At 25.6% G+C, this 24,691-nt stretch overlaps 1 protein-coding gene across 1 annotated transcript in view; it reads right to left on the minus strand.

The window, feature by feature from the left end:
* The window catches only part of LOC100199921 (E3 ubiquitin-protein ligase COP1), a 62,250-nt gene that overhangs the window by 25,418 nt on the left and 12,141 nt on the right, over positions 1 to 24,691 (minus strand). The window contains exons 2-12 of the mRNA XM_065791344.1: positions 23,312 to 23,371; positions 17,972 to 18,069; positions 17,062 to 17,129; positions 14,591 to 14,695; positions 8,909 to 8,977; positions 8,608 to 8,667; positions 8,434 to 8,478; positions 5,846 to 5,904; positions 5,629 to 5,707; positions 5,424 to 5,538; positions 2,807 to 2,942 (exon numbers count right to left, since the gene is read on the minus strand). Of these exons, the coding sequence (XP_065647416.1) occupies positions 2,807 to 2,942; positions 5,424 to 5,538; positions 5,629 to 5,707; positions 5,846 to 5,904; positions 8,434 to 8,478; positions 8,608 to 8,667; positions 8,909 to 8,977; positions 14,591 to 14,695; positions 17,062 to 17,129; positions 17,972 to 18,069; positions 23,312 to 23,371 (894 nt within the window). The remainder of the gene's footprint in view (positions 1 to 2,806; positions 2,943 to 5,423; positions 5,539 to 5,628; positions 5,708 to 5,845; positions 5,905 to 8,433; positions 8,479 to 8,607; positions 8,668 to 8,908; positions 8,978 to 14,590; positions 14,696 to 17,061; positions 17,130 to 17,971; positions 18,070 to 23,311; positions 23,372 to 24,691) is intronic.

Consider the following 24,691-nt stretch of genomic DNA (forward strand, 5'->3'; position numbering starts at 1 on the left):
ATATATATATATATATATATATATATATATATATATATATATATATATATATATATATATATATATATATATATATATATATATATACACACACACCATTATAAATGTAGACACACACACATATTTGTACATATTTCTCTACAATTAATCAATTCAATCAATAAATTATTTCTGAATTAGGATTTTACATTCAAGGATGTTTACAAATAGTAAATTTACTAATATAAAGTAAACACCTGCTAATGTTAATAATATCTAATTCAAATAAATGCAATGCTAATTTTCATAATATATAATAAAAATAATAAACTTTATAACATAAAAATAACGGTGTTAATAATAATTTTATAACATAAAAATAACGGTGTTAATAATACTACTAATAATAATAAAAATAATAACAATAATAACAACAACAACAATAATAATAATAATAATAGTAATAATAATAATAATAATAATAGTAATAATAACAATAATAACAATAATAATAACAATACTAATATTAGTAGGAATAGTTAAAAGTTGTTAATAATAGTAATGTAAATATTTATAAAAATAACAATAAGCAATAGTAATGACAATAAAATATATAATAGAAATTTAAAAAAAACAAAAAAACAATACTAAAGACAACAAAAATTGATTATAGAAATTATAAACATTAACTATATTTTTTTAATAAAAAGTAGAATAAACTAGTTTTAAAGGTTGAGAATGAATTATGAGCTTTTAGTTCATAAGGAAGGTTGTTCCAAGTTTTAATGCTTTGATATTTTATAGATTTATGCCCGTATTTATGAGAGCAGTGTTTAAACACAGACAGGTTTAAATTACTATTGGAACAAAGGTGATAACGAGTGTTGGCTCTTTTGAAAAAGAAATCGATGAAAGTTAAAGGTAGGTTATTGTGTTGGTGGTTCCAGACAAATTGGCAGTTTGAAAATTGAATATAGTCACATAGTTTTAATACTTTAGAAGTTAGGTAGAGCACATTAGAATTAAATTTAATAATTTTTAAAGCCTTGTTTTGGAGGTGGGATAACCTAATAAGAGCTTGTTGATGGGACTGCCCCCATACTTGGCATGCATATATAAGATGTAAGCCGAAAATAGCATGGTATATGTTTAAAAGTGTCTCAAGATTAACATAATGGCGAACTTTGACCAACATACCATTAGATCTACTTAGTTTCATTGCTAAGTCTTCACAGTGGGATAAAAAGGAAAGATTTGAATTAGTTTTTATACCAAGATATTTAATTGAGTTACCAGGTTCAATTTTTTTGCCACTTAATCTAAAGTTCATATGTTTATAGATTTTTGTTTTATTAAAGTTTAGAAAAAGTTTGTCGGAGCGAAGCCACTGAACAAGATTGGAAAGATCATTGTTAATGTGTTAACTTTTTTAAAGGATTTATTAATTAGTATCATCAGCAAAGTGGTAAACAGTAGCAAACTTAATGGACGTACGAAGATCATTAATATAAAGAAGGAAAAGCAGTGGTCCCAATACTGAACCCTGTGAACACCATTAGAACACTTTACAAGGGTAGATTTTGAGTCATTACTAGAAACAAATTGTGTTCTAATGTTTAAATATGTAGTAAACCATTTAAGGGGTACGCCTCTGATCCCATAATATTCTAATTTTTTTAACAAAATTGAATGATCTACTGAATCGAATGCTTTCTGTAAATTGACAAATACACCGCATGCAAAATATTTATCATTGATTGCTTTTCTAATCAGTTCAGTCATTTCAATGAGAGGATGAGTTGTGGAGTGATTGGCATGAAATTCATACTGATGGGTGTAAAAATATTTAAATTTTTCAAGAAAGCATAGAGCCTAATATGCATTGCCTTCTCAAATAGTTTACCTATATTAGAAAGCAAGGAGATGGGTCGATAACACTAATCAACAAATAAAATTTTATTGTGCATATCTTGTTAACTAGGTGGTTTTTTAAAACAAATTAAATATGCTGATTTCAAATATGCAAACCATTTTTCACCATCACGTCAAGTTGTAAAGATATTTGGGTTCAAATCTTTTGTATTTAAGGTAAAGTCCCTAATATTGTCGAAAAAAAAGTTATTCAAAAGTATGTCAACCTGGGTCTCAAAAGAAGCGTATTTTCATAGAGATTTTAAAAATGGTATTTGTTTGTAATAAAAATAAGTACTTTTTGTATTATTGCTGAGAAACATTTTGTTAAAATTTTTTTTAAAGTCTTTAGCATTTTTTTAAGTAAAAATATTTATCTTTTCTAAAATCTCTATGAAAATACGCTTTTTTTGAGACCCAGGTTGACATACTTTTGAATAACTTTTTTTTCGACAATATTAGGGACTTTACCTTAAATACAAAAGATTTGAACCCAAATATCTTTACAACTTGGCGTGATGGTGAAAAATGGTTTGCATATTTGAAATCAGCATATTTAATTTGTTTTAAAAAACCACCTAGTTAACAAGATATGCACAATAAAATTTTATTTGTTGATCAGTGTAATTGGTGAAATCTAGTAAAGAGCCTTTTTTAAACCTTTGATTCTATAAACTTTTTATAAAGTTTGTTTTTAACTGAGATACGCTATCCAAGGTTTTGATTTTAGTTTAATTCTACATAATTTTAAAAAACAATCCAAAACATAAAATCAAAAATAAATAACAATAACAATACATTATATAGAAAGATAATAAAAAATATTACCAAACTACAACTCTTTAAAACTCCTCCCTGGTTATACATTCTCTTGTTCTTAGAAAATAAAACTTAAAAATAAATTTTAACTGCATACCTGGAAACAATACTCGAGCCATTATAAATATCGCTTGCATAGTTAAGTGTAGCAAGTTTTTTGCAAGAACTAAATTGAGTAAACTTTGTAAGGCTTTCAGCAACAAAGTCTAATGCTGCACCAGGTTTCACATCATCTTAAAAATTAAAATACCTTTCTATTAGAACTTCAGCCTTTTGAAAATTAATTTAAAAAAAAAATATGTTTTATAGCCAACATTTTTATTTAAAATATGAATTCTGAAATATAATAAAGAAATTTTGATAAAGTTGAGGTAATTGTTAAATTAAACTTTGAACATGCCATATATATATAACAAATTAATTTCAATTCTGTTTTTCACATATATATATATATATATATATATATATATATATATATATATATATATATATATATACATATATATATATCCTATACTGCTGATTTAGGTGAGCAGTGTGATGCCATACTGAAATAGCCTGCTGTCGGGGGCTTCAGTACATACATCAACTGATAAATAGCCTGACTCGCAGTGGAGTGCTGCTACATCGACTGAGGGTTCGGGTTGGGGCAACAATCTTATCATTTATTATTCTTCATTTTCTTCTTCTTTTTCTAAAAAAGCCATATCGATTTAGATAAGCAAAAGTGAGGAAATGCTCACATATATATGGTATAGTATATATATATATATATATTTATATCTATATATACATGTATATATATATATATATATATATATATATATATATATATATATATATATATATATATATATATATACACATGTCAAAGATATATATGAATAATTTATATATATATATAAACATAAATGAAGCAAAGGTCCTTGAGGGACTTCTGCTTCATATATTTACACTTAACAATTTATGTATATCATAATCCATATATATATACACTGGCGAGCAAAAAAAAGTGAACAGTACAATTTTTCAGTAAATTATGTATTATTAATCAATTAATACATAAAATATCGCTTATGTTAAATACATATACATACACATATATACGACTCATTTTGAAAAAAAAAAATTAATATTTTGTTTTTTAAGAAGAGGTACTTTTTTACATGGGTGTATTTTGAACCCCTGATCTTTAAGACGCCTCGAAATTGTCTTACAGCACGCCATAAAAAGGCAAGGTTAGCTTGGGTAAAATATAATAAAAACACAGATCGGACAAAAATATTATGGTCAGATGAATCACGATTTTGTTTGCATTCAGATCGTCCACAGATGTGCATTAGACGTAAGAACGAACAATTAAATCCAGATTGTATTCACCAAACAGTAAAGGGTAATCTTGGAATTATGATTTGGGGTTGTTTTTCTGCCAAAGGTGTGGGCAGATTGCATAGAGTCGAAGATGGATTACAAATAAATTCCAAAGAATACATTAGTATTCTACAAAAATCTTTGCTGCCCACAGAATTAGAAGAGGATGAAATTAAATTTCAACATGACAATGCTACTTGCCATACCTCTAAACAAGTTAAAAAATGGCTCAAGGATAACAATATCTTCCTTTTTGAAAATTAGCCTGCCCAAAGTCCAGACCTTAATCCCATTGAAAATTTGTGGGACTATATGGATAAAGAGGTCCATAAAAATAACATTTCATCTTTGGATGATCTTTGGGCAGCCATAAAACAAGTTTGGGTTACGATACCTGACCGTTTGATAGCAAATTTAATTGAGTCGATGCCGCGTCAATTAAATGAAGTGATGAAAAATGGTGGTGGCCACACAAAATATTAATTTTTTTTTTCAAAATGAGTCATATATATGTGTATGTATATGTATTTAACATAAGCGATATGTTATATTTTATGTATTATATTTTTAATTGATTAATAATACATAACTTACTGAAAATTTGTACTGCTCACTTTTTTTTGCTCGCCAGTGTATATATATATATATATATATATATATATATATATATATATATATATATATATATATATATATATATAATTATAACTTAGCATATTTAGATAAACAGTCTGATATCAAACTGAAATAGCCTGCTGCTGGGGGCTTGAGCACATACATCAACTAACTAAATAGATAGAACACAAGGAGTGTCACTACATTGACTAAGGTTTGGATTGGGGCGGAACCCTTCTTTTTCATTATTCTTAGTTTTTTTTTTTCTTCTTTACTCTTTAAAAACGATATTGAATAGAGTAACCAAAAAAAGTTGACAAATGCATATATTTACATATGCTATAGTAGATTCTGAACCTTACGTTATATTAAATTGAATGTTATACTATGTTAGGTTGAATGTTACATTATATTCAAAAAAGCTACTTTTTTTTTTACAAAAAAAAGTAGCTTTTTTGCAGTCATAGTGTTGAATGCTTGTAAAAAATTTTAAATGAAAATTTAAAAAAAATTAAGCAAATAAGGTAAAAAAAAATAAAAAAATATAGAAAACGGAGAGAAAAAGAAAGGTTATGCTTTAATGCATTGGATCATCATTAGAGAGAAAGAGAAGGAATAGTTTTAATACATCAACAGAGGGTTGAGTGTGGACAAAAATGATTTTAAATTAAGTTATAAAAATTAAAAAGTATGAGCTAAATATATTAATTAAAAAATAAAAAACTCACTAAAAATGCTCATTTTTTTAGCGTTATAATAACATGTTTGTAAGTCATCAAAGTGTTGAAACATTCGTTGTCTACGCGATGCTAAAGCAGATGCAGACCATCCATACTGAAATGTCTACAAACCAAGTGTGTACAAAATAAAAAATATCTATAGTGATAAAAAAAATCAGTATATAGCTTTAATAAAAAAGGAGTTTTAACATACTGCTTGACTGTGTCTAGTATTATTAAAACCATCATTTTGGCTAGAATCAATTTGTTCGTTGTTGTCATCCATTGGAAAGCTATTGGTAAAACAAGCAAGTAGAATAGTAACAAATAACCAAAAATTATATTGTTACACATTTAAGCTAAATACAATTTAATTTGTAATTGTAACGCTCAAAATTTATTTTTAGGTAAAAAAAAAAAAAAAAACTAACTATGTTCCAGATGAGTACCGAACAGGTATAATTGTAGGAGTTGTTGGAACTACATGCATCTAATGATAAAAAAAAAAATTACTTTGATATAAAATTTTTAACCTAATTGCTGTCATCACAATTTACAAGTATTGACAGTTTATTTACAGATATTGACAGTTTGTTTACAAGTATCGACAGTTAATATTTCCCATAATATATCTTTTATCTAGAACAAATAGAAATTTTTTACCAAGTATGTGATGTTCTTTGAGAAAAGACAAACCCTACCAAGGCAAAAAGCATTGAAGGTAACTAACAGTTACAAGATTCTGACGAAATATAGTGATATGATAAATATGATGATAAAATTACATTTAATAAATTTGGACATAATGACGAGTCATACTGCTTAATAAGCATTACATTCACTAATGATTTACTAAGCAGGGTAAAAAACCTAAAAGATTCAGAAAGTTCGAAAAGTTGTTCAAATGTTCAACAAATCACCTCTTAAAAATGAAATCTCACAAATGTATATAATATATATGTTTTAAGCTGATATTGGATGTAAAAGGTGAAATAGACTTAAAACATATATAAAGTATATGTTTTAAGCTGATATTGGATGTAAAAGCAAGGTGAAATAGACTTGGCTAGAAAAGTAAAAACATGTATACTAAAAGCAATTATCGATTGTTAACCAAGCAATGATGAATGATAAGAAAGTCAATATTTAAAAAAAAAGTATGCAATAATGAATGCAATAAAAAACGTTTTAACTAATTAATGTTGGAATAGAAAGGCTCGACAGAAGTAATTCTATTTTATGCAGAAGGTGTATTGATTTCATCTTAGACAATTTGGAAAATAAAAATAAATTAATTGCTAACTCTCTTGATTTGTACAAAAGAAAATTAAAGAATGCAGAAATTTAATTAGCCTATTAAAAATTTTAAATAATTCATTTACTTATAAGCACTAATCAAATACCAATTCAAGATTTGTCTTACACTCCAAACATGCATTGAAAATTTTAAATGCATTAAACTGCTAGTTTGTTATAATATTTAAATTGTAATTTTAGATAAAATAAAAATAATGCCAGGATCCCAGGATATAAAAAACTACACACCAAGAATCATCAGAAACCCTAATATATATATATATATGTATATATATATATATATATATATATATATATATATATATATATATATATATATATATATATATATATATATATATATACAACCCTCGAAATTAGTTAAAATAAGGTCAGCATTAATTTGCTGACATCAATCATTTAGAGATCGACATCAGGTCAGCAAAAGAAATTTGATACAAAGGTCTTACCATAAAACATAAAAATGAGGCCGGCAATTTTTTGCTTGCGTCAAACACTTTTAGGTTGGCAATTAGGTTGACATTGCCGAATGTTGAACCTAATTCCGAGGGCTGTATATATATAAATATATTTTCACTTTTACTATTGATATTACCATTATTATTACAATAATGTTAATCTAAATAATAAGCAGATTTCTTATTCTTATTGACAACAACAATTAATTGATAAAGTGATCACATTTAAAGTAATTAAGTTTAGTTTAAGATTAATAATTTTTGTATTAAGTATAATTTAATAATAATTAATTTAAGTTTAATTAATTTTTAAAATAAAATAAAAATAAAAATACAAATAAAAAGTTTAAGAGATAACATTCCAAGTGGTAAAATACCAAAGTTAATGAGGAAAAAGGAGATTCCAAGCGGAGGAAAAATGACATTCCAAATTCAAAAACGAGTACCAAAATTAGTAACGGAGTTACGTCATTTTTCATACAATGAAAGGCTATAAAAAAATGAAATTGACATCCTTAAAACATCGAAGTATACAAGATGATCTCATTCAAATGTACAAGTGGTATCATAGTATTGAAAATAACTATTTGGAAAATACTACCGAATCATTCATGCTCTATAAATGTTTCAGGTCTATCTTCAAATATTTGAGGTAACAAACATCATTTATATGCTGACAAGAAATATGTAATCATGAGAGATTTTTTTACAAACGGTATAGTCAAATTCTGAAATAGATTACCATAGTAAAAAGTATTAACTTATTTAAAGCTAAGCTAGACTTAATTGAGTACATTTGACTTTCTCGTTTTGTCTGTAATAGATTTAAGAAGACATCAAATCTCAACAGAATTGTATTGTTATTATTATTAAAATAAAGATAATAAAAATTATTAACAAAAACTTTCTTAATTACCTTGAATGATGAAATTAAATTATACAAGAATTATTTCAAAAATTTAAAATTAAAAAAAGAAAATAATTTTTTTGCATTATAAATATATATATATATAATAACAATAATAATAAACATTATTACATAAATATAAAATTTTATATATCTGATAAAAATAGTATTATTAACAATAATAATGATAACAAAAATTATAAATAATTTTTTTTTTTACTTTCTTAAATGTTAAAATTAAAATATACAAGAATTCACAAAATTAAAACTAAAAAAATAAAACAAAACTTCACACTGCTAAAAGTTGATCAAGAAATTTCATTTTGATAAAACTAACCTGTCCTAAACAATGTTTTCCAGATGAATGTGTATTTATCTTACTCTAAAAAAAACAACATTACAAATATAAAAAATCGCATAACTGAATCATTTCGAACTATATGTATTAGAATTTAATGCATTTTGTTGCATAATTTTTGAAAACGCACTTTGTTGCTTAAAATTCTCTTACTTCTGTTAACGACAAATCTTCATCTAAAAATCGAATTTCTTCTTTTAGTTTATCGAATTCCTAACAAATAAACTAATATATATAATTACAATATTTATATAACAATTAAACTAATATATATATAAATATAATATTTATATAACAAATAAACTAATATATATAAATATAATATACAATTCCTTTAAGTATGCTAACGATAAAAAGTTAAATAAAAAATGCCTTGAAAAACAATAAAAATTTATTTTATTTTTAAATATTAACTAAATATATTCAAAACATAAAAATGATAAATAATAAGAACCTGTTGCTTTCGATTTTTTAGCTGAAGAAGAAACTCTTTCAAAATTTCCAACTGCACAGCTTCAGTATCCTGAATAACACTTATAAATAGAATTATGCATAAACAACATAATCAATTACAATCAAACAAATGTCAAACACACATGCTAAATGTCACTTTTAGTATTAACATAGTAACAAAATATAGATAGACAAGTGCTTCAGTACAAACATATAATCACAAGTTAGGGTATGGACAGGCAGAGGTAATAAAAGCCAAAGGAGGTGTAACAACAAAATATTAAATTATTATATTAAATACTTATATTGAAAAACACACTTATTTCACTCTAAAATCAATCTTTGTTGTATATTATTTTAAAAAGTGGAAGTTATGGCCATAGCTGTGTGTAAATAATGAACTAGTTAACATGTATAAAAATATATATAGTGAAATTATATATAAATATATTTTCATATATGTATTTTTTACTGTTTTCACCTCCTTCTCATTCCAATACCAATGGTATTATACTATAGTCATTGATACTGTTCATTTTTTTAAACTTTAAAACATAAGCTTTAACAAACAATTTAAGAAACAAGTTGAGAACTGTACTACAAGATATGTTGGGGGATCAAACTCAGAACTTCTCATTTTCAAAGTGAAAACTCTACCACTAGACCACTACTACATTAAATATCTTCAACATAAATTTATAATATTATAAGAATATTTAATCATAAATTTATAATAATAATATAATAAAATAAACTATTAAAAAGCTGTTAAACTTAAAGAAGAGATGAAGAAAACACTACATTTAGAAAGCTGGTCTTTGATGGTAAACATATTAGTAAATACATATCTTAAAGAGAAGTTAAGTTACAAGCACTATATCTACCAGACGGAAAAGCAGATATTGTTTTTAAAGGTATTACAGCTATTCTGGATCAATTCAATTTATGGAAGATTATAAAGGTGATTTTAGCAGAACAAATCAAAGTGCAGAACAAGCAACAAAGTGTCTTCAAGATATTTTAAACATCTGTAAAAAAAATAGAGAGCCTCCAGCATAGATTTATTTTGTCTAATAAAGCATACTACACAATACTGAATACTACACAATACTTTTTTGATATACAGTAGATTTTCGTACTAGTAGATATTTACTTGTAATTTGCCATGGTTGTTTTATTTTATATTTATTTGGAATTCGTCAGGTAGTGTTATGATGTAACAATAAACTGCTAAATTCCTAAAAACTACATAACTCTCCAATTTAAAAAATTAGAATTAAAAAATAATGATTATAAAATTTTAAAAATTTTATCCATACGCTTATACCCTTAATTCGAATTTTTGGTTTGTGGGTGACTTTAGGGATTGTCCATAAATTACGGAAAGATCAATTTCACTGATAGAGAAAAAAAGATCGAAGTTTTCCCTGTCGGAGAATAAGTTATATAAAAAATCAAAAGAGTGATGTTTAATAAAAATTGCTGCATAAAAGAAATCTCCTACTTATCTTTTTGAATTAAATTTAGCGTTGCATAATTTATGGATGATCCTTTTTTTCAAAATGAAAACTGAATTTATATTTTTTTCATTAAATTTGTACAAATATTCATCAACTTATTACCCAGGAACATGGGGTCCCCCTAGTGTGTGTGTATATATATATATATATAGATATATATATGTATATATATGTATATATATATATATATATATATATATATATATATATATATATATATATATATATATATATATATATATATATATATATATATAGTTTGTTGCATTTGGGAAGCACGGAAGGAAAAAAATGATTCTTAGGCCAACACATACGTCACTTTTAATTACTTTTGACTTTCGTCTAACATTTGCGTGTTGGACGAAAGTCAAAACCATAAATTTAATTACAAACAAATCGTTTTTAAAAAAAACCACAAAAACGCAAATTTAATTGACCAGAATGTTTTTAAAAACAATGTTTTTAAAAACATTCAGAATGTTTTTAAAAACATTCAGAATGTTTTTAAAACACTTTGAATGTTTTTAAAACAATGTTTTTATTTTTAATTTTTTTAATAAAATGTTTTTATTTTTATTTTTATTACTGTAAATCAGAGTGTTGCTACATCGACTATATCGACTATCTTATAGCCTGACTCGCAAGGGAGTGCTGCTACATTGACTGACAAGTAGCCTGACTCGCAAGTGCTGCTATATCGACTGACAAATAGACTGACTCGCAACGAAGTGCTGCTACATCTACTATCTTTTAGCCTGACCCACAAGGGAGTGCTGCTACATCGACTGAGGGTTTGGTTGGGGCAGGCAGTCTATCAATTAATAAAAAATAAAAATTTCCATCTTGCATTTTAATTTTTACTTTTTGTCAACAAAATATGGAAAAAACTTTCGGACAACATATAAGAGTTCTATATATATATATATATATATATATATATATATATATATATATATATATATATATATATATATATATATATATATATATATATATATATATATATAGATATATAGTTCTATAGTTTGTTGGCTTTAGGAAGAGCGGAAGGAAAAAAGTGATTCTTACGCCAACACATACGTCACTTTTAATTACTTTTGACTTTCGTCCAACATTTCCGTGTTGGACGAAAGTAAAAACCATTAATTTAATTACAAATTAATCGTTTTTTAAAAAAACCACAAAAAAGCAAATTTAATTGACCAGAATGTTTTTAAAAACATTCTGAATGTTTTTAAAACATTTTGAATGTTTTTAACAATATAAACAATGTTTTTATTTTTATTTTTTTTAATAAAATGTTTTTATTTTTATTTTTTTTAATAAAATGTTTTTATTTTTATTTTTTTTACTGTAAATCATGCGCGGAGTGTTGCTACATCGACTATCTTATAGCCTGACTCGCAAGGGAGTGCTGCTACATCGACTGACAAATAGCCTGACTCGCAAGGGAGTGCTGCTACATCGACTGACAAATAGCCTGACTCGCAAGGGAGTGCTGCTACATCGACTGACAAATAGCCTGACCCGCAAGGGAGTGCTGCTACATCGACTGAGGGTTTGGTTGGGGCAGGCAGTCTATCATTATTAAAAAAAAAAAATTCCGGTCTTGCATTTTAAATTTTACTTTTTGTCAACAAAATATCGAAAAAACTTTCGGACAACATCTAAGGGTTCTATATATATATATATATATATATATATATATATATATATATATATATAGAACCCTTAGATGTTGTCCGAAAGTTTTTTCGATATTTTGTTGACAAAAAGTAAAAATTAAAATGCAAGACCGGAATTTTTTTTTTTTAATAATGATAGACTGCCTGCCCCAACCAAACCCTCAGTCGATGTAGCAGCACTCCCTTGCGGGTCAGGCTATTTGTCAGTCGATGTAGCAGCACTCCCTTGCGAGTCAGGCTATTTGTCAGTCGATGTAGCAGCACTCCCTTGCGAGTCAGGCTATAAGATAGTCGATGTAGCAACACTCCGCGCATGATTTACAGTAAAAAAAATAAAAATAAAAACATGTTATTAAAAAAAATAAAAATAAAAACATTTTATTAAAAAAAATAAAAATAAAAACATTGTTTATATTGCTAAAAACATTCAAAATGTTATAAAAACATTCAGAATGTTTTTAAAAACATTCTGGTCAATTAAATTTGCGTTTTTGTGGTTTTTTTAAAAAACGATTAATTTGTAATTGAATTAATGGTTTTTACTTTCGTCCAACACGGAAATGTTGGACGAAAGTCAAAAGTAATTAAAAGTGACGTATGTGTTGGCGTAAGAATCACTTTTTTCCTTCCGCTCTTCCTAAAGCCAACAAACTATAGAACTATATATATATATATATATATATATATATATATATATATATATATATATATATATATATATATATATATATATATATATATATATATATATATATATATATATATATATATCAGGCCTTGTTACGAGATTTCGCTGTGTAGCGAAAACGCATAACGCATTTCTAAGTAACTCAACTCAGCAAATATATTTTGCATCGTTAGAAGTTATATTGCGTCACTAGCGTCTTTTCAAGTACCGCATTGTAATTAAAGTTATTTTATTAACGCGTTAAAAATCATACAAACAGTTTTTTTCTCACTAGAACAAAAGTTACAAATAAAATCTAAGTTCTTATTTAATAAATCATTTTTATTATTTTTTCCAAATATGAACTAAATTTTATTTTGAAAAAAATATTCTTTTCATGAAACGTAAAATAATGTTTGTTTATTTTCTTATGATTTTACAGTTGGTTTTTGATTATTTTATTAACTGTTAATAAATTTTTTCTGATTTAATTTGTGAACTCTTTTTAATAATGTTTTTTAACAATAAAGAGTTTTTTTTTGTTATTTATCAGTTACCGATAACATATTAATGATCATAATTTATTTTCATAAATTAAACGAACATCATTAAAACTTTACGTTATTGAATTAAAAATAAACAAAATATCTTATTAATAAAATATTTACATTAAAATAAATCGTGCATTTTTTAAACTATTATGACAAAAAATAATTTTTACATTTAAAAGGAATTTATATATTTAATTCCTTAAGATAAAACTTAAAACACTTTATTTTTTTTTAACTTATTTTTATCAACAATAAAAAAAATTATTAAACAAACTGTTTTTTTAACAAAAAATCTATTAGTTTACAATTGCGGTTAAATGTTTTTACTTACGACTTTATTTCTTCAGAATAAACGTCACATAAACGATATCAAAAGATAATTAAAAATATTCTAAAAGATATAAGTTTTTGCGTTTTTGCGCAAAACTGCTGAACGCGTAGGCAAATCGCCTTTTCGCAAGCAAAATGCGAGCTGCGTAACGCTTCTTAACAAGGCCTGATATATATATATATATATATATATATATATATATATATATATATATATATATATATATATATATATATATATATATATATATATATATATATATATATATATATATATATATATATATATGTAAAGCTGGGGTGAAAATAAACAAATGTGTGAACTTCATCACAAAACTCTGTAACTTATTTGCCATTCCATGTATAAAATCAGAAGCAGTTAATAAAAATGCTTTACAGGAAGTGCCCTATTTTTACCCTTAAATATCAGATAGGTTCCTTTTATAGAAATTATTATAAAAAATTTTCAAAAGTCATAATGGATCTCAAAAAAAGTGAAATTTTGTAAAAATTTCAAAAATTTTAATTATTTTGAATTTAAATAAAATAATAATTTTCACGGTTTTTTAAGGCAATTTTTTATAGAGATGTTTCTATAAAATACGATTAATATTTTTGAAATTTTTTTATAAAATCTTTCTATAACAAAAATAGTAAAGTTTTACTAAGTTTAAATTTTAATAACAATAATAGTTATATAATAACATTAATATATTATTTCTTCTGAGTAGTTACAGTATAAATCAGAATCACAAGTACATGATAATTGCTCTTGCAGCTAAAAGATAAGGACAATAAGCTACCGCGGGGACTGTAGCAAGTATTTATTTTCCTTAAAAATTATACTATTATTGCTAGATAATGCGTCTTTAATTCATTAATAAATACACTAAAACTTTGAATAAAGAAAAAAAGAGGAATAATACTTACAGCTTCTAATGACTCTTTTTTTTGTATAAGTGCATCGAGAAGATTATTAACTTCACTAAGGTCCAAATTTTCTTTTTTGACAATATCATAAATTTCATTGCTATGCTAAAATAAGTCAATATTTATCAATAGATTTATTTATTATTGCTAACCTGTAAAACAGTATAAAAAAGCACCAAATAACTAAATGTACCTAGTTGCAAGAAGAAAAAGTGTTTAGTTCTTTTAAAATAAACTTAGCTATAAACCTTGCGCATAAAAACATAAGTAATTACAAGCAGATTTTTTAAAAAAGAACTTACAGGGTGCGTAAAAAGTTTGGGGCCATTTTTCTATAAAGTTTTAAACAAGGTAGACAAACTTTTTAGGCACCCTATGCAGTTTTTCAGATTTTACATAATGTAACCCCATTTGTAAACAATGTTTGTATTGTTTTTTAGGAAAAATGTCTGAACTCAGACCCACTATTATTTGTCTATTTGAGCAAGGAAGAAGAGTGAAAGAAATTATCCAACTTCTAAACATCAAACATCACCAAACAGTATCCAAGGTCATTAAGCGGTATTAAGAAACTGGGAGCTATGAAGACAGACAGAGAAGTGGACATCCTCGGACTGTCAACACTCCAGCTAACCGGAATAAGATCTTAGGTCGAATCAAAAGAAACCCACGAACACAGAAGAACTCAACAAGAAAAATGGCCAAAGCTGTTGGAATTTCTGAAGAATCAGTCCGAAATACTCTGAAAGGAGCCAGATTAAAATCCAGGAAACATGTTACAGCTCAATTACTTACAGAAGAGATGAAACAAAAACGTTTGAACTGATGCAGGAAACTTCTGAAACGTTTTGGTGCTAGGCAACACCGAAAAATTCTGTTTTCTGATGAGAAATGGTTTGATGTTGAGCAAGCTCATAACAATCAATATGACAGAAGTTGGTCTAAGGAACCCCTGTAACTCAAAAAAATAATCATTTCCCATCAACAGAAGGCACAGCAAGTGATGGTTTGGGCAGGAATCACCCACAATGGTAAAACTCCTCTCTTCTTTGTTCCAGACGGAGTCAAAGTTTGTGGTGCTGAATATCGAGTGATGCTTGAAAAAAAAAATTTTGCCTTGGACCCAGCAGCATTTTGGAGATGAAGACAGGACATTTCAACAGGACGGTGCACCCTCTCACAAAGCTATACAGACTCAAACTTGGCTGGAGGAGAACTTTCCCAATTTTATCAAAGTTAACATCAGCTCTGAGAGACAGATCGGAGAATGGCCATCAAACTCACCAGACTTGAACCCGTTGGACTACTCGCTTTGGAGTATTCCAACGTGTTCAAGTCTGGTGAGTTTGATGGCCATTCTCTGTATTTGGAGACCAAAGCTTGCATGAAACCCCATCGATCAATTAAAGAGTTAAAAAAAGACCTGATTAAAGCCTGGAAAGAAATCCCAATGGAAACCATTCATTCATGAATTGTTTCCATTGGGATTTCTTGATGATTTTCAAATGAAAATCATCCACAGCTAAAGCTGTGAATGATTTTCCTAAGAGGTTAAAAAAGTACATCCAGGTAGAGGGAGGACATTTTGAGAATATGTAAATAATGTCTGACGAACTGTGTACATACATTCATAACCTGTGTACATACATTCATAACCTGCTTTGCAAATGAAATATACTGTATTTTGTAAATGAAATACTGTGTTTTGCAAAATGGCCCCAAACTTTTTACGCACCCTGTAGCTACAAGTCCATTCCCCAAATAAAAACATAAGTAGAAAATTTAACAAAATATTTAAACAACTAAAACACTGTATTAGCAAAAAAAAATTATATAAAAAAAAAAATTTACATAAATATAATAAGTATAATAATATCAATTACTTAAATTAGTTTTATGTTTTATGAATTATTTTTCAAATTTGGCTTTTGACAGAAATAAAGCAATAAAAAATTCTTTTCTTTCTTACTTCCATTATTATCAAGTCGTATACCATAACTTAATATATAGTATTGCAGATTTGGTGAGAGAGAGAAATTATACTTTAGTAAAGTAATATTTACACAACATATCCTTTCATAGTGATTATATCTTTGTGTTCAAAAAATATTATTAAACTTTATTTTCTGAGGCTCCGTGTTCTTTAAAATTTAAAGTTTTTAAAAATGCTGCAAGTTATGTTCATAGTTTTTAAAAATGCTGCATGCTATGACATTTTATTTATTATTTATAAGCCATAAATAAAATGAATATATGAATAAATAAGTTGTATTTAAGTCAACGAGAATTTGTTATCAAATTCTTAGTACCACATTAGCTTTATTTTTTTTTTTTTTAAAAGACTATTTCATTAATTATAATTATAGTACAGAACCATAATTATGCTATAAATATATAACCATGGAATCAATAAACAAGTAAAAGCAATACAACAAAAAATTAAATATTCAATTGTGGTTGAAAAACCTTACTACAGAGAGATCAGCTTTCTTCCGTTTCAAAAAACCTCTGCCGCTGCATGCATCAATAAGAGTATTTACTAAAAAAATAACTTCATCTTTAAAAATATATTTAGAAGACAAAAACTTAAATAAATAGATCAAACCAATCAATATACTCTTATGAATTTTAAAAAATGTCTTTGAAATAGAAAGTTGGTCACAATTTTTGAACATAAAAAAATTATTTATTTACATTACAACAGCATTACAACAGCAACTGTGAATTGACCTTCTCAGGTTAAAGCAGCTGTTGACTAATAAACAATATCAAAATAATTATTTTTGTTTTTGTTGTTCAAGAAAACCTTGCTGATCTAAGTTCTTCTTAAAAAACTGTAAAATAAAATCTTGGATTGTGTTAAACCTTTATAAGCAATAAAAGTATTTGCTGCACACATTTCCAGTATTTACATTAGTCTCTCAAGAATACTTTCTGATGCAGAACGGAAACTTTAACCTAACAACTTTTAGTAACCAATGGTTACTAAAAGTTATAAGCAACAGAACTTTTTGGGTGCATATTAAATATTTCAAAATCACTTATTTTTATGCATTTTTATCCAGCAAAAAAAAAAACTATTATTTATTAATTTATTTATCTATTAATTATTTAACTATATGATAACAAAATAAACTTAGATAAAAAAATGTTCATGAAATTCATTTGAATTAATATTTAATAAGTTGAATAATTATTTTATTCATACAAGTTTTTTATTTAACTATATTTGATTAAAAATTTTGTCTAACGCAGGTTACATGGAAAAAAAAGCTTAATTACATTATTTTAAAAATAACAGCAACTTTATAACAAAAATTTATTTTATAATCAAAAGACTTTTAAAAGCAGATAAGGAAAAAAATCAACATATTAACTTACATGCTGTGTTTGGAAAAATCTGATCTTTGCGATCTATTACAAATTTACATTGAGGACAACGATTTGAAACTTCCAAACTAGTCTTGATGCAATTGAAACTAGATACAAAGTTTAGTATATTTAATACATTTATCTGTGTGTTTGTGATTTAAAAGATGGCACTGTGTGTTAAAATTTACTATTAAAACATCAGAAAACATGTTATCTCTTCATACTAAAAACTTTTTATTTAAAAATATTTGTTATCATAGATACCATATATACATCATCATTAAAGACACCAGATTTGCATCATCAGCTTATTAAATGTTACAAACATTGTAACATATAGTAAGCTGATGATGCTGGTATCTATAATCCATCAAAAACCTCTAAAATAAAAAATTATTAGTTTTAAGAGAGAAACCAAATTTTTTGATGTTTTAAATAATAATAATAATAATATAAATAACAATAATAGTGATAATTATATATATAGCCCTTGGAATTAGGAAAAATAAGGTCGGCAATAATTTGCTGACCTTGATATATGTGAGGTTTGCATCAGTTCAGCAGAAAAAATGGAAAACAAAAGTTTGACCATAAAACATAGAAACGAGGTTGGTGATTTTTTGCCAACCTCAAGCACTTCTAGATCAGCAGTTAAGTCGACACTGCTGAATGCTAACCCTATTTCCGTGGGTTGTATGTATATATACAGGCCTTGGTGGGAGTAAATGAGTGCAAGAGCAGAGAAAAACTCTCCTAAAATTAACATGGGGAGCCATGCAAGCTGCGCAAAAGTTATAAGTTATATATTATAGTATATAAGGAAAATGGGGCAGTTTGGTTTCTACTGAACATTTCAAATCATATCATGGTACTTTTTACTGGTTGCATTCCATAACCATATTTATTGCTCCAGAGTATCATGTTCGCAAAATTAAAGAACCGCTTGAAGTAAACAGAACTAAAGTTCAATAGATAAAACTAAAGTTGGGAAGAATTGAAAAAGTTCCTTATAGGGATGGCAGTGATAACATGACAAAAAAGACTTGGGGGCCATTTTTTATTAGATTAGTTTACACCAGCATTTGAAAAACATTTTTTATATTTTATCATGTTCTTTTTAATGTTATCTTTTTAACTGTTTGTTTTTATTATAACCATTTTCTTAAAAACGATTTTTATTTATGATACCTAATGATGCTGATCTCAATAGATCAGCATCAATGTTTTGCTGATCTCAATAGATCAGCAAAACATTGATTAATATATATCAAAATAAAATAAATTTTATTTTGATATATATTAATCAATAAAGAACCTAATGAAATAATTGCTTTATATTGCATTTTAAGATTACAGCATTTTCATACTTTCTTATTATATATAGCTCTTCGAATTTTTCTATCTCTTATAGATGTATAGTATAGTGTAGTAAACAATAGAATGATAAAATATAACAAATAGAGTACTAATCTATTGATTACTTCATAAATAATAAGAATCAATAAAGAACACGGTTTAATGCTCAGTTGAAGGGTCCAATGAAATAATTGCTTCACATTGCATTCTAAGGTTACAGCATTGTTATTCTTTCTTGATATACATAGCACAGCTCCTCAAACAAACTCCCCATCTCTTATAGATGTATAGTATAGTGTAGTAAACAATTGAATAGTACTATTGATTACTACACCCTTTTTCTAATAACTTCAAGGCTAATTATTCTTTGATCAAAACCATATAATTTATTTGAACTCTATTTTAAATTATTACAAAAATGGTGTCTACCTAGTTCATACTAATATAACTTGTTAAAATTAGTGTGTTTAAAGTGTTTAAACACACTAACTTTAATGGGGTCAGGAACTTCTGTATTAACCAGTCCTATTTGACTAAGGGGACTTCTGGCCTCAGTCAAATGAGAGTTAACAGTTCCCTTTCATGTCAATTAGACACATATCACAAAGATTGGCTATCTATAATCATTTTCTACTTATCACAAAGATTGGCTATCTATAATCATTTGCTAACTCAACATTAAGTTGATCTAAAGTGAGTCAGACTTTTCTAAGCGCTTTTTATTATCATTCCCCTAATTATATTAACCTCGAAAAATTTTTGAAATAATAATTGGTCAATTAGCATTATATAACATAACAACATAACAACTTTTAGCAACAATTAGCATTATATAACATAACAACATAACAACCATGATGTCTTAGTGTCATGGTACCACCTTATTTTATGGTTTTAAGTTATTATTTCTTAAACTTGCTGTCTTAGGATTAACTTCTAATTTGTAAATTACCTATGTAAAAATTTCAACAATTTGCTTGATTTAAAAATAGAAAAGTTGTTACTAATAAACATTAACTCTTCTTGCAAAAACTTTAAATTCAAAACTGATATACCTAGACTGATGTAAGTATACTTCAATTTTTTCCTAGCATTTGTTCTGTTTTCTACAAAATTTATTCTGTTTTTACCAGCAAATAACAAAATGTTATAATTGGTACCGCATATGAGTTAATTGTTTATAAACTCATTCCCAACAAGGCTGCATGCTACCACTTGAGAGCTAACAGAAAGCAAAAAAGAGTTAAAAGCAAGAAAACAATCAATAAAAAAATACAATTTTATGGAGGAGCCCAAATATGACAACATTATTATATACAAGGATGGATAAGACATTTATAGTGGTAGAGAATGGGATCAAAAGTGAGAAAATATTGAGCATAATAAGAGAGACCATCTTAGCAGATACTAACTTTACAATTGAATGTAAAGTTAGTATCTGCTAAGATACAAACTTAACATTCAACAACCTGAGAGTTGCAGCTTTTGCTACTTTTTTGCAATTTAAATGAAGCAAAACTTGCTGAGGTTTACAACAATCATGTTTAAAGCCAACCTACATAAAGAACACAATGCTAATATACTTGTATATATTGCACTTTAATTGTTTAATTACATAAAAAATCATCTTTAAATACATACTGTGTCCAAATATAATCAGACAAAAATTAATTCTAGTCCATTTATTTTTTTTCATAATGTTTCAGTACAATAACAGTTCACTGACTATAACAATCTTGACTAAGATGTAAGATCATTTAACTTTTAATTTTCATGTTTGAATTTTCTAAAAATAATAACTTTTAATTCTGTTGGAATTCAATTAAATAAAATATTTATGAACATTGATTTATAAATAGCAGTTTCCTCACCAAGGCAGCTTAAGTTTCTAACACTTGTTTCATATTTATCATACACCATACAAAGTTTTACAATGTCATTAATTGATTTAACTTAAGGTAGTTTGAGCAAGTTCTCCATAGTAGTTGAAACTATTCTTGAAGATTTTCAAACTGTTGAGCCAACATGGTCATAGATCTTTTACACTTAGTGTCAATCTTAATCCAGAAACTAAATCATGATCCTTTCCTTTGACAAAAGTTTTTATAAATATAATTTTATAAATTTCTATACACCAATTAAAGTGTTGTTTTCTTTATTAGCTATTTTAAGTCGTTTTAAAAATACTACCTTCAAACTTCTCCCATGTCATTTCAGATAAACATACATTACTGTTGCAAGAATAAATCATTGATTTGGATGAAACCTTATTTTTAGTAAAAATAAGGTTTCATTCGCTGGAACCAAAGATTTTAGTAAAAATCTTTGGTTCCAGCGAATATTAACTTGAATTTTTTAAGGATATGAAAGCTTTCCTTAACTTTAGTATTAATGACATCCTAGTCTATCATGGTGTTAATGCACGCTAGCAATAAGTACTTATAATAGGAATACAACATAATAGAAACTTGCTTCAATTTTTAAGAGAAAAACTTTAAGAACAAAACTAATAAATATTGAACTGATGAAAACCTCAAAGACTATTCTCGTAGAATAACTGTTTTGTAAATAGTTTATATAATAAACTTATAATCATAAAATAAAGTGATACCAAGACACTAAAACATCATGGTTATTATACTTTTTTTATAGTTTTTAGGAAAAACTAAAACTTTTTATAAAATGCTAATGGACAAATTTTTATTTTCAATAATTTTCAATTTATTTTTATTTTCAATAATTATATGTTAAAAATTGTATACTTGAAAGATTTACTAAATAGAAACTGAAAGATAGTATCAAAATTGTTACTCTTGATAATTCTTTTGTAATGGAATTACATGTTTATATTGATTTTCTTTATATGAAGAAAATTTGAAAGAAATGTATGTAAGTATGTATGTTTCATGCAACTTAAAATTGGGCATTACACCACACGTTTATCAAAGAATTAACAATTTCCGAACAAAAAATTTTAAAATTCCTTGATTTAAAAAATAAAAAAATTATAAAAAGATCGATCTTTAATTGTAAAATAAATATTTAGATTATCAGAACAAAAACTAATATTGTCAAAATATTGCTAATGATTTGGTATCAATTTTTTTGTTTTTAACAATTTTTAAATACAAATAAAAGAAAAAATGTATAAATAAATTTATGAGTTTCAAACTGTTATTGAATGTTTGTGTAATATTTTAAAAATAAAATGTTTATTATCCGATATATTTTTTCATAATGTTCAACTTTTTTTAATTTTAGATGATTATTGGTTTTTGAACAAGTTTTTTAATAAATTTTAATAAATTAATAATCTATTTCCTAATCTATTTCTTTAGTCGCATAAGTATTACAGTTTGTTACTGTTAGAAAACAGTGTAAACAAAAGAATATCAGTTTGTTTCTGTTAAATAACAGAGTAAACAAAAGAATTGCAGTTTAGTATTTTTTATGATAAATTTAAATGTTTAAAACTATTTTCCCGTCTTTCTAAAAATTGTTTAAAAGCTTCTTTTTTTTTAAGTTACTTCAAATTATGAATGAGTTTGCAACTTTTTGTGAAAAAAAAAAATGTTTATATAATTTTAAAATATTCTATATAACACTTTTTAATAATTTAAATAGTTTCAAAGGATAAGTTTTTAAGTAATTTATTTCAAATGTTGTTACAAACATAAAAAAAATTAACATTCACTTCCAGTTTGAGTTTTATTTTAGTCATTATAAAGTTTCATTTCAGAAAACAATTCCTTACATTAATGTAACGCATTGTTTTCATTTTTCTTTATTATTTTTATTTTCTTTTTAGTATTCTTCCTAGTTTAAGTTTGACTTTGCATCTTTTTCAGTGCATTTCTGAAATGTTTAAATCAGGGAGGTTTAATAAACCTTCTTGGTTAAAATCATTAAAAAATCTAAACAACCATGATAAAGTCATCAAAAAAAAAATCATTGTATGTATGTATGCATATAAAATACTAAATAAATTCTTACCAAAAATTATGTCCACATTTAGTGACGTAAGGTTCTTTTATTACTTCAAAGCATACTGGGCTAAAATATTTTAATAAATTATATTATGATTATAGAGTTCTCAGAGTGGGGATAAAAGCAATAGGTTGAAATTCAGTATTTTTGTATGATTGGCTTGTATAACCATATAACCATATATATATATATATATATATATATATATATATATATATATATATATATATATATATATATATATATATATATATATATATATATATATATATATATATATATATATATATATATATATATATATATATATATATATATATATATATATAGATTTTTTGTTAAAAAAACAGTTTGTTTAATAATTTTTTTTATTGTTGATAAAAATAAGTTAAAAAAATAAAGTGTTTTAAGTTTTATCTTAAGGAATTAAATATATAAATTCCTTTTAAATGTAAAAATTATTTTCTGTCATAATAGTTTAAAAAATGCACGATTTATTTTGATGTAAATATTTTATTAATAAGATATTTTGTTTATTGTTAATTCAATAACGTAAAGTTTTAATGATTTTCATTTAATTTATGAAAATAAATCATGATCACGAATATGTTATCGGTAACTGATAAATAACAAAAAAAAACTCTTTATTGTTAAAAAACATTATTAAAAAGAGTTCACAAATTAAATCAGAAAAAATTTATTAACAGTTAATAAAATAATCAAAAACCAACTGTAAAATCATAAGAAAATAAACAAACATTATTTTACGTTTCATGAAAAGAATATTTTTTTCAAAATAAAATTTAGTTCATATTTGGAAAAAATAATAAAAATGATTTATTAAATAAGAACTTAGATTTTATTTGTAACTTTTGTTCTAGTGAGAAAAAAACTGTTTGTATGATTTTTAACGCGTTAATAAAATAACTTTAATTACAATGCGGTACTTGAAAAGACGCTAGTGACGCAATATAAATTCTAACGATGCAAAATATATTTGCTGAGTTGAATTACTTAGAAATGCGTTACGCGTTTTCGCTACGCAGCGAAATCTCGTAACAAGGCCTGGTACTGTGAATAAGTTTTAGGCCACTTGTATAATTAGACGTTTTTACAATTTTTTTTCTATGTAATTTTTTTTAAGCGTATTTAAGTTTATATAATATATAAGAAAAGTTGAAAGAATATATTATTTTGAATAAATAAACAAAATTGATGAGGAAACATGAGGGATTTGTTTGTTTATTTATTAAAACGATGTGTCATAACAACTACATCCAAAACAGGATACTCAAAGAATGCTGTTACAGAAATCATTAAAAAGTTTAGAGAAACTGGCTCCCTTGAAGATAGAAAGAAAAGTGGTAGACCTCCTAAGCTAACGAA

Source organism: Hydra vulgaris, chromosome 02, assembly GCF_038396675.1.
Source record: "Hydra vulgaris chromosome 02, alternate assembly HydraT2T_AEP".
Lineage (NCBI taxonomy): Eukaryota > Metazoa > Cnidaria > Hydrozoa > Anthoathecata > Hydridae > Hydra > Hydra vulgaris.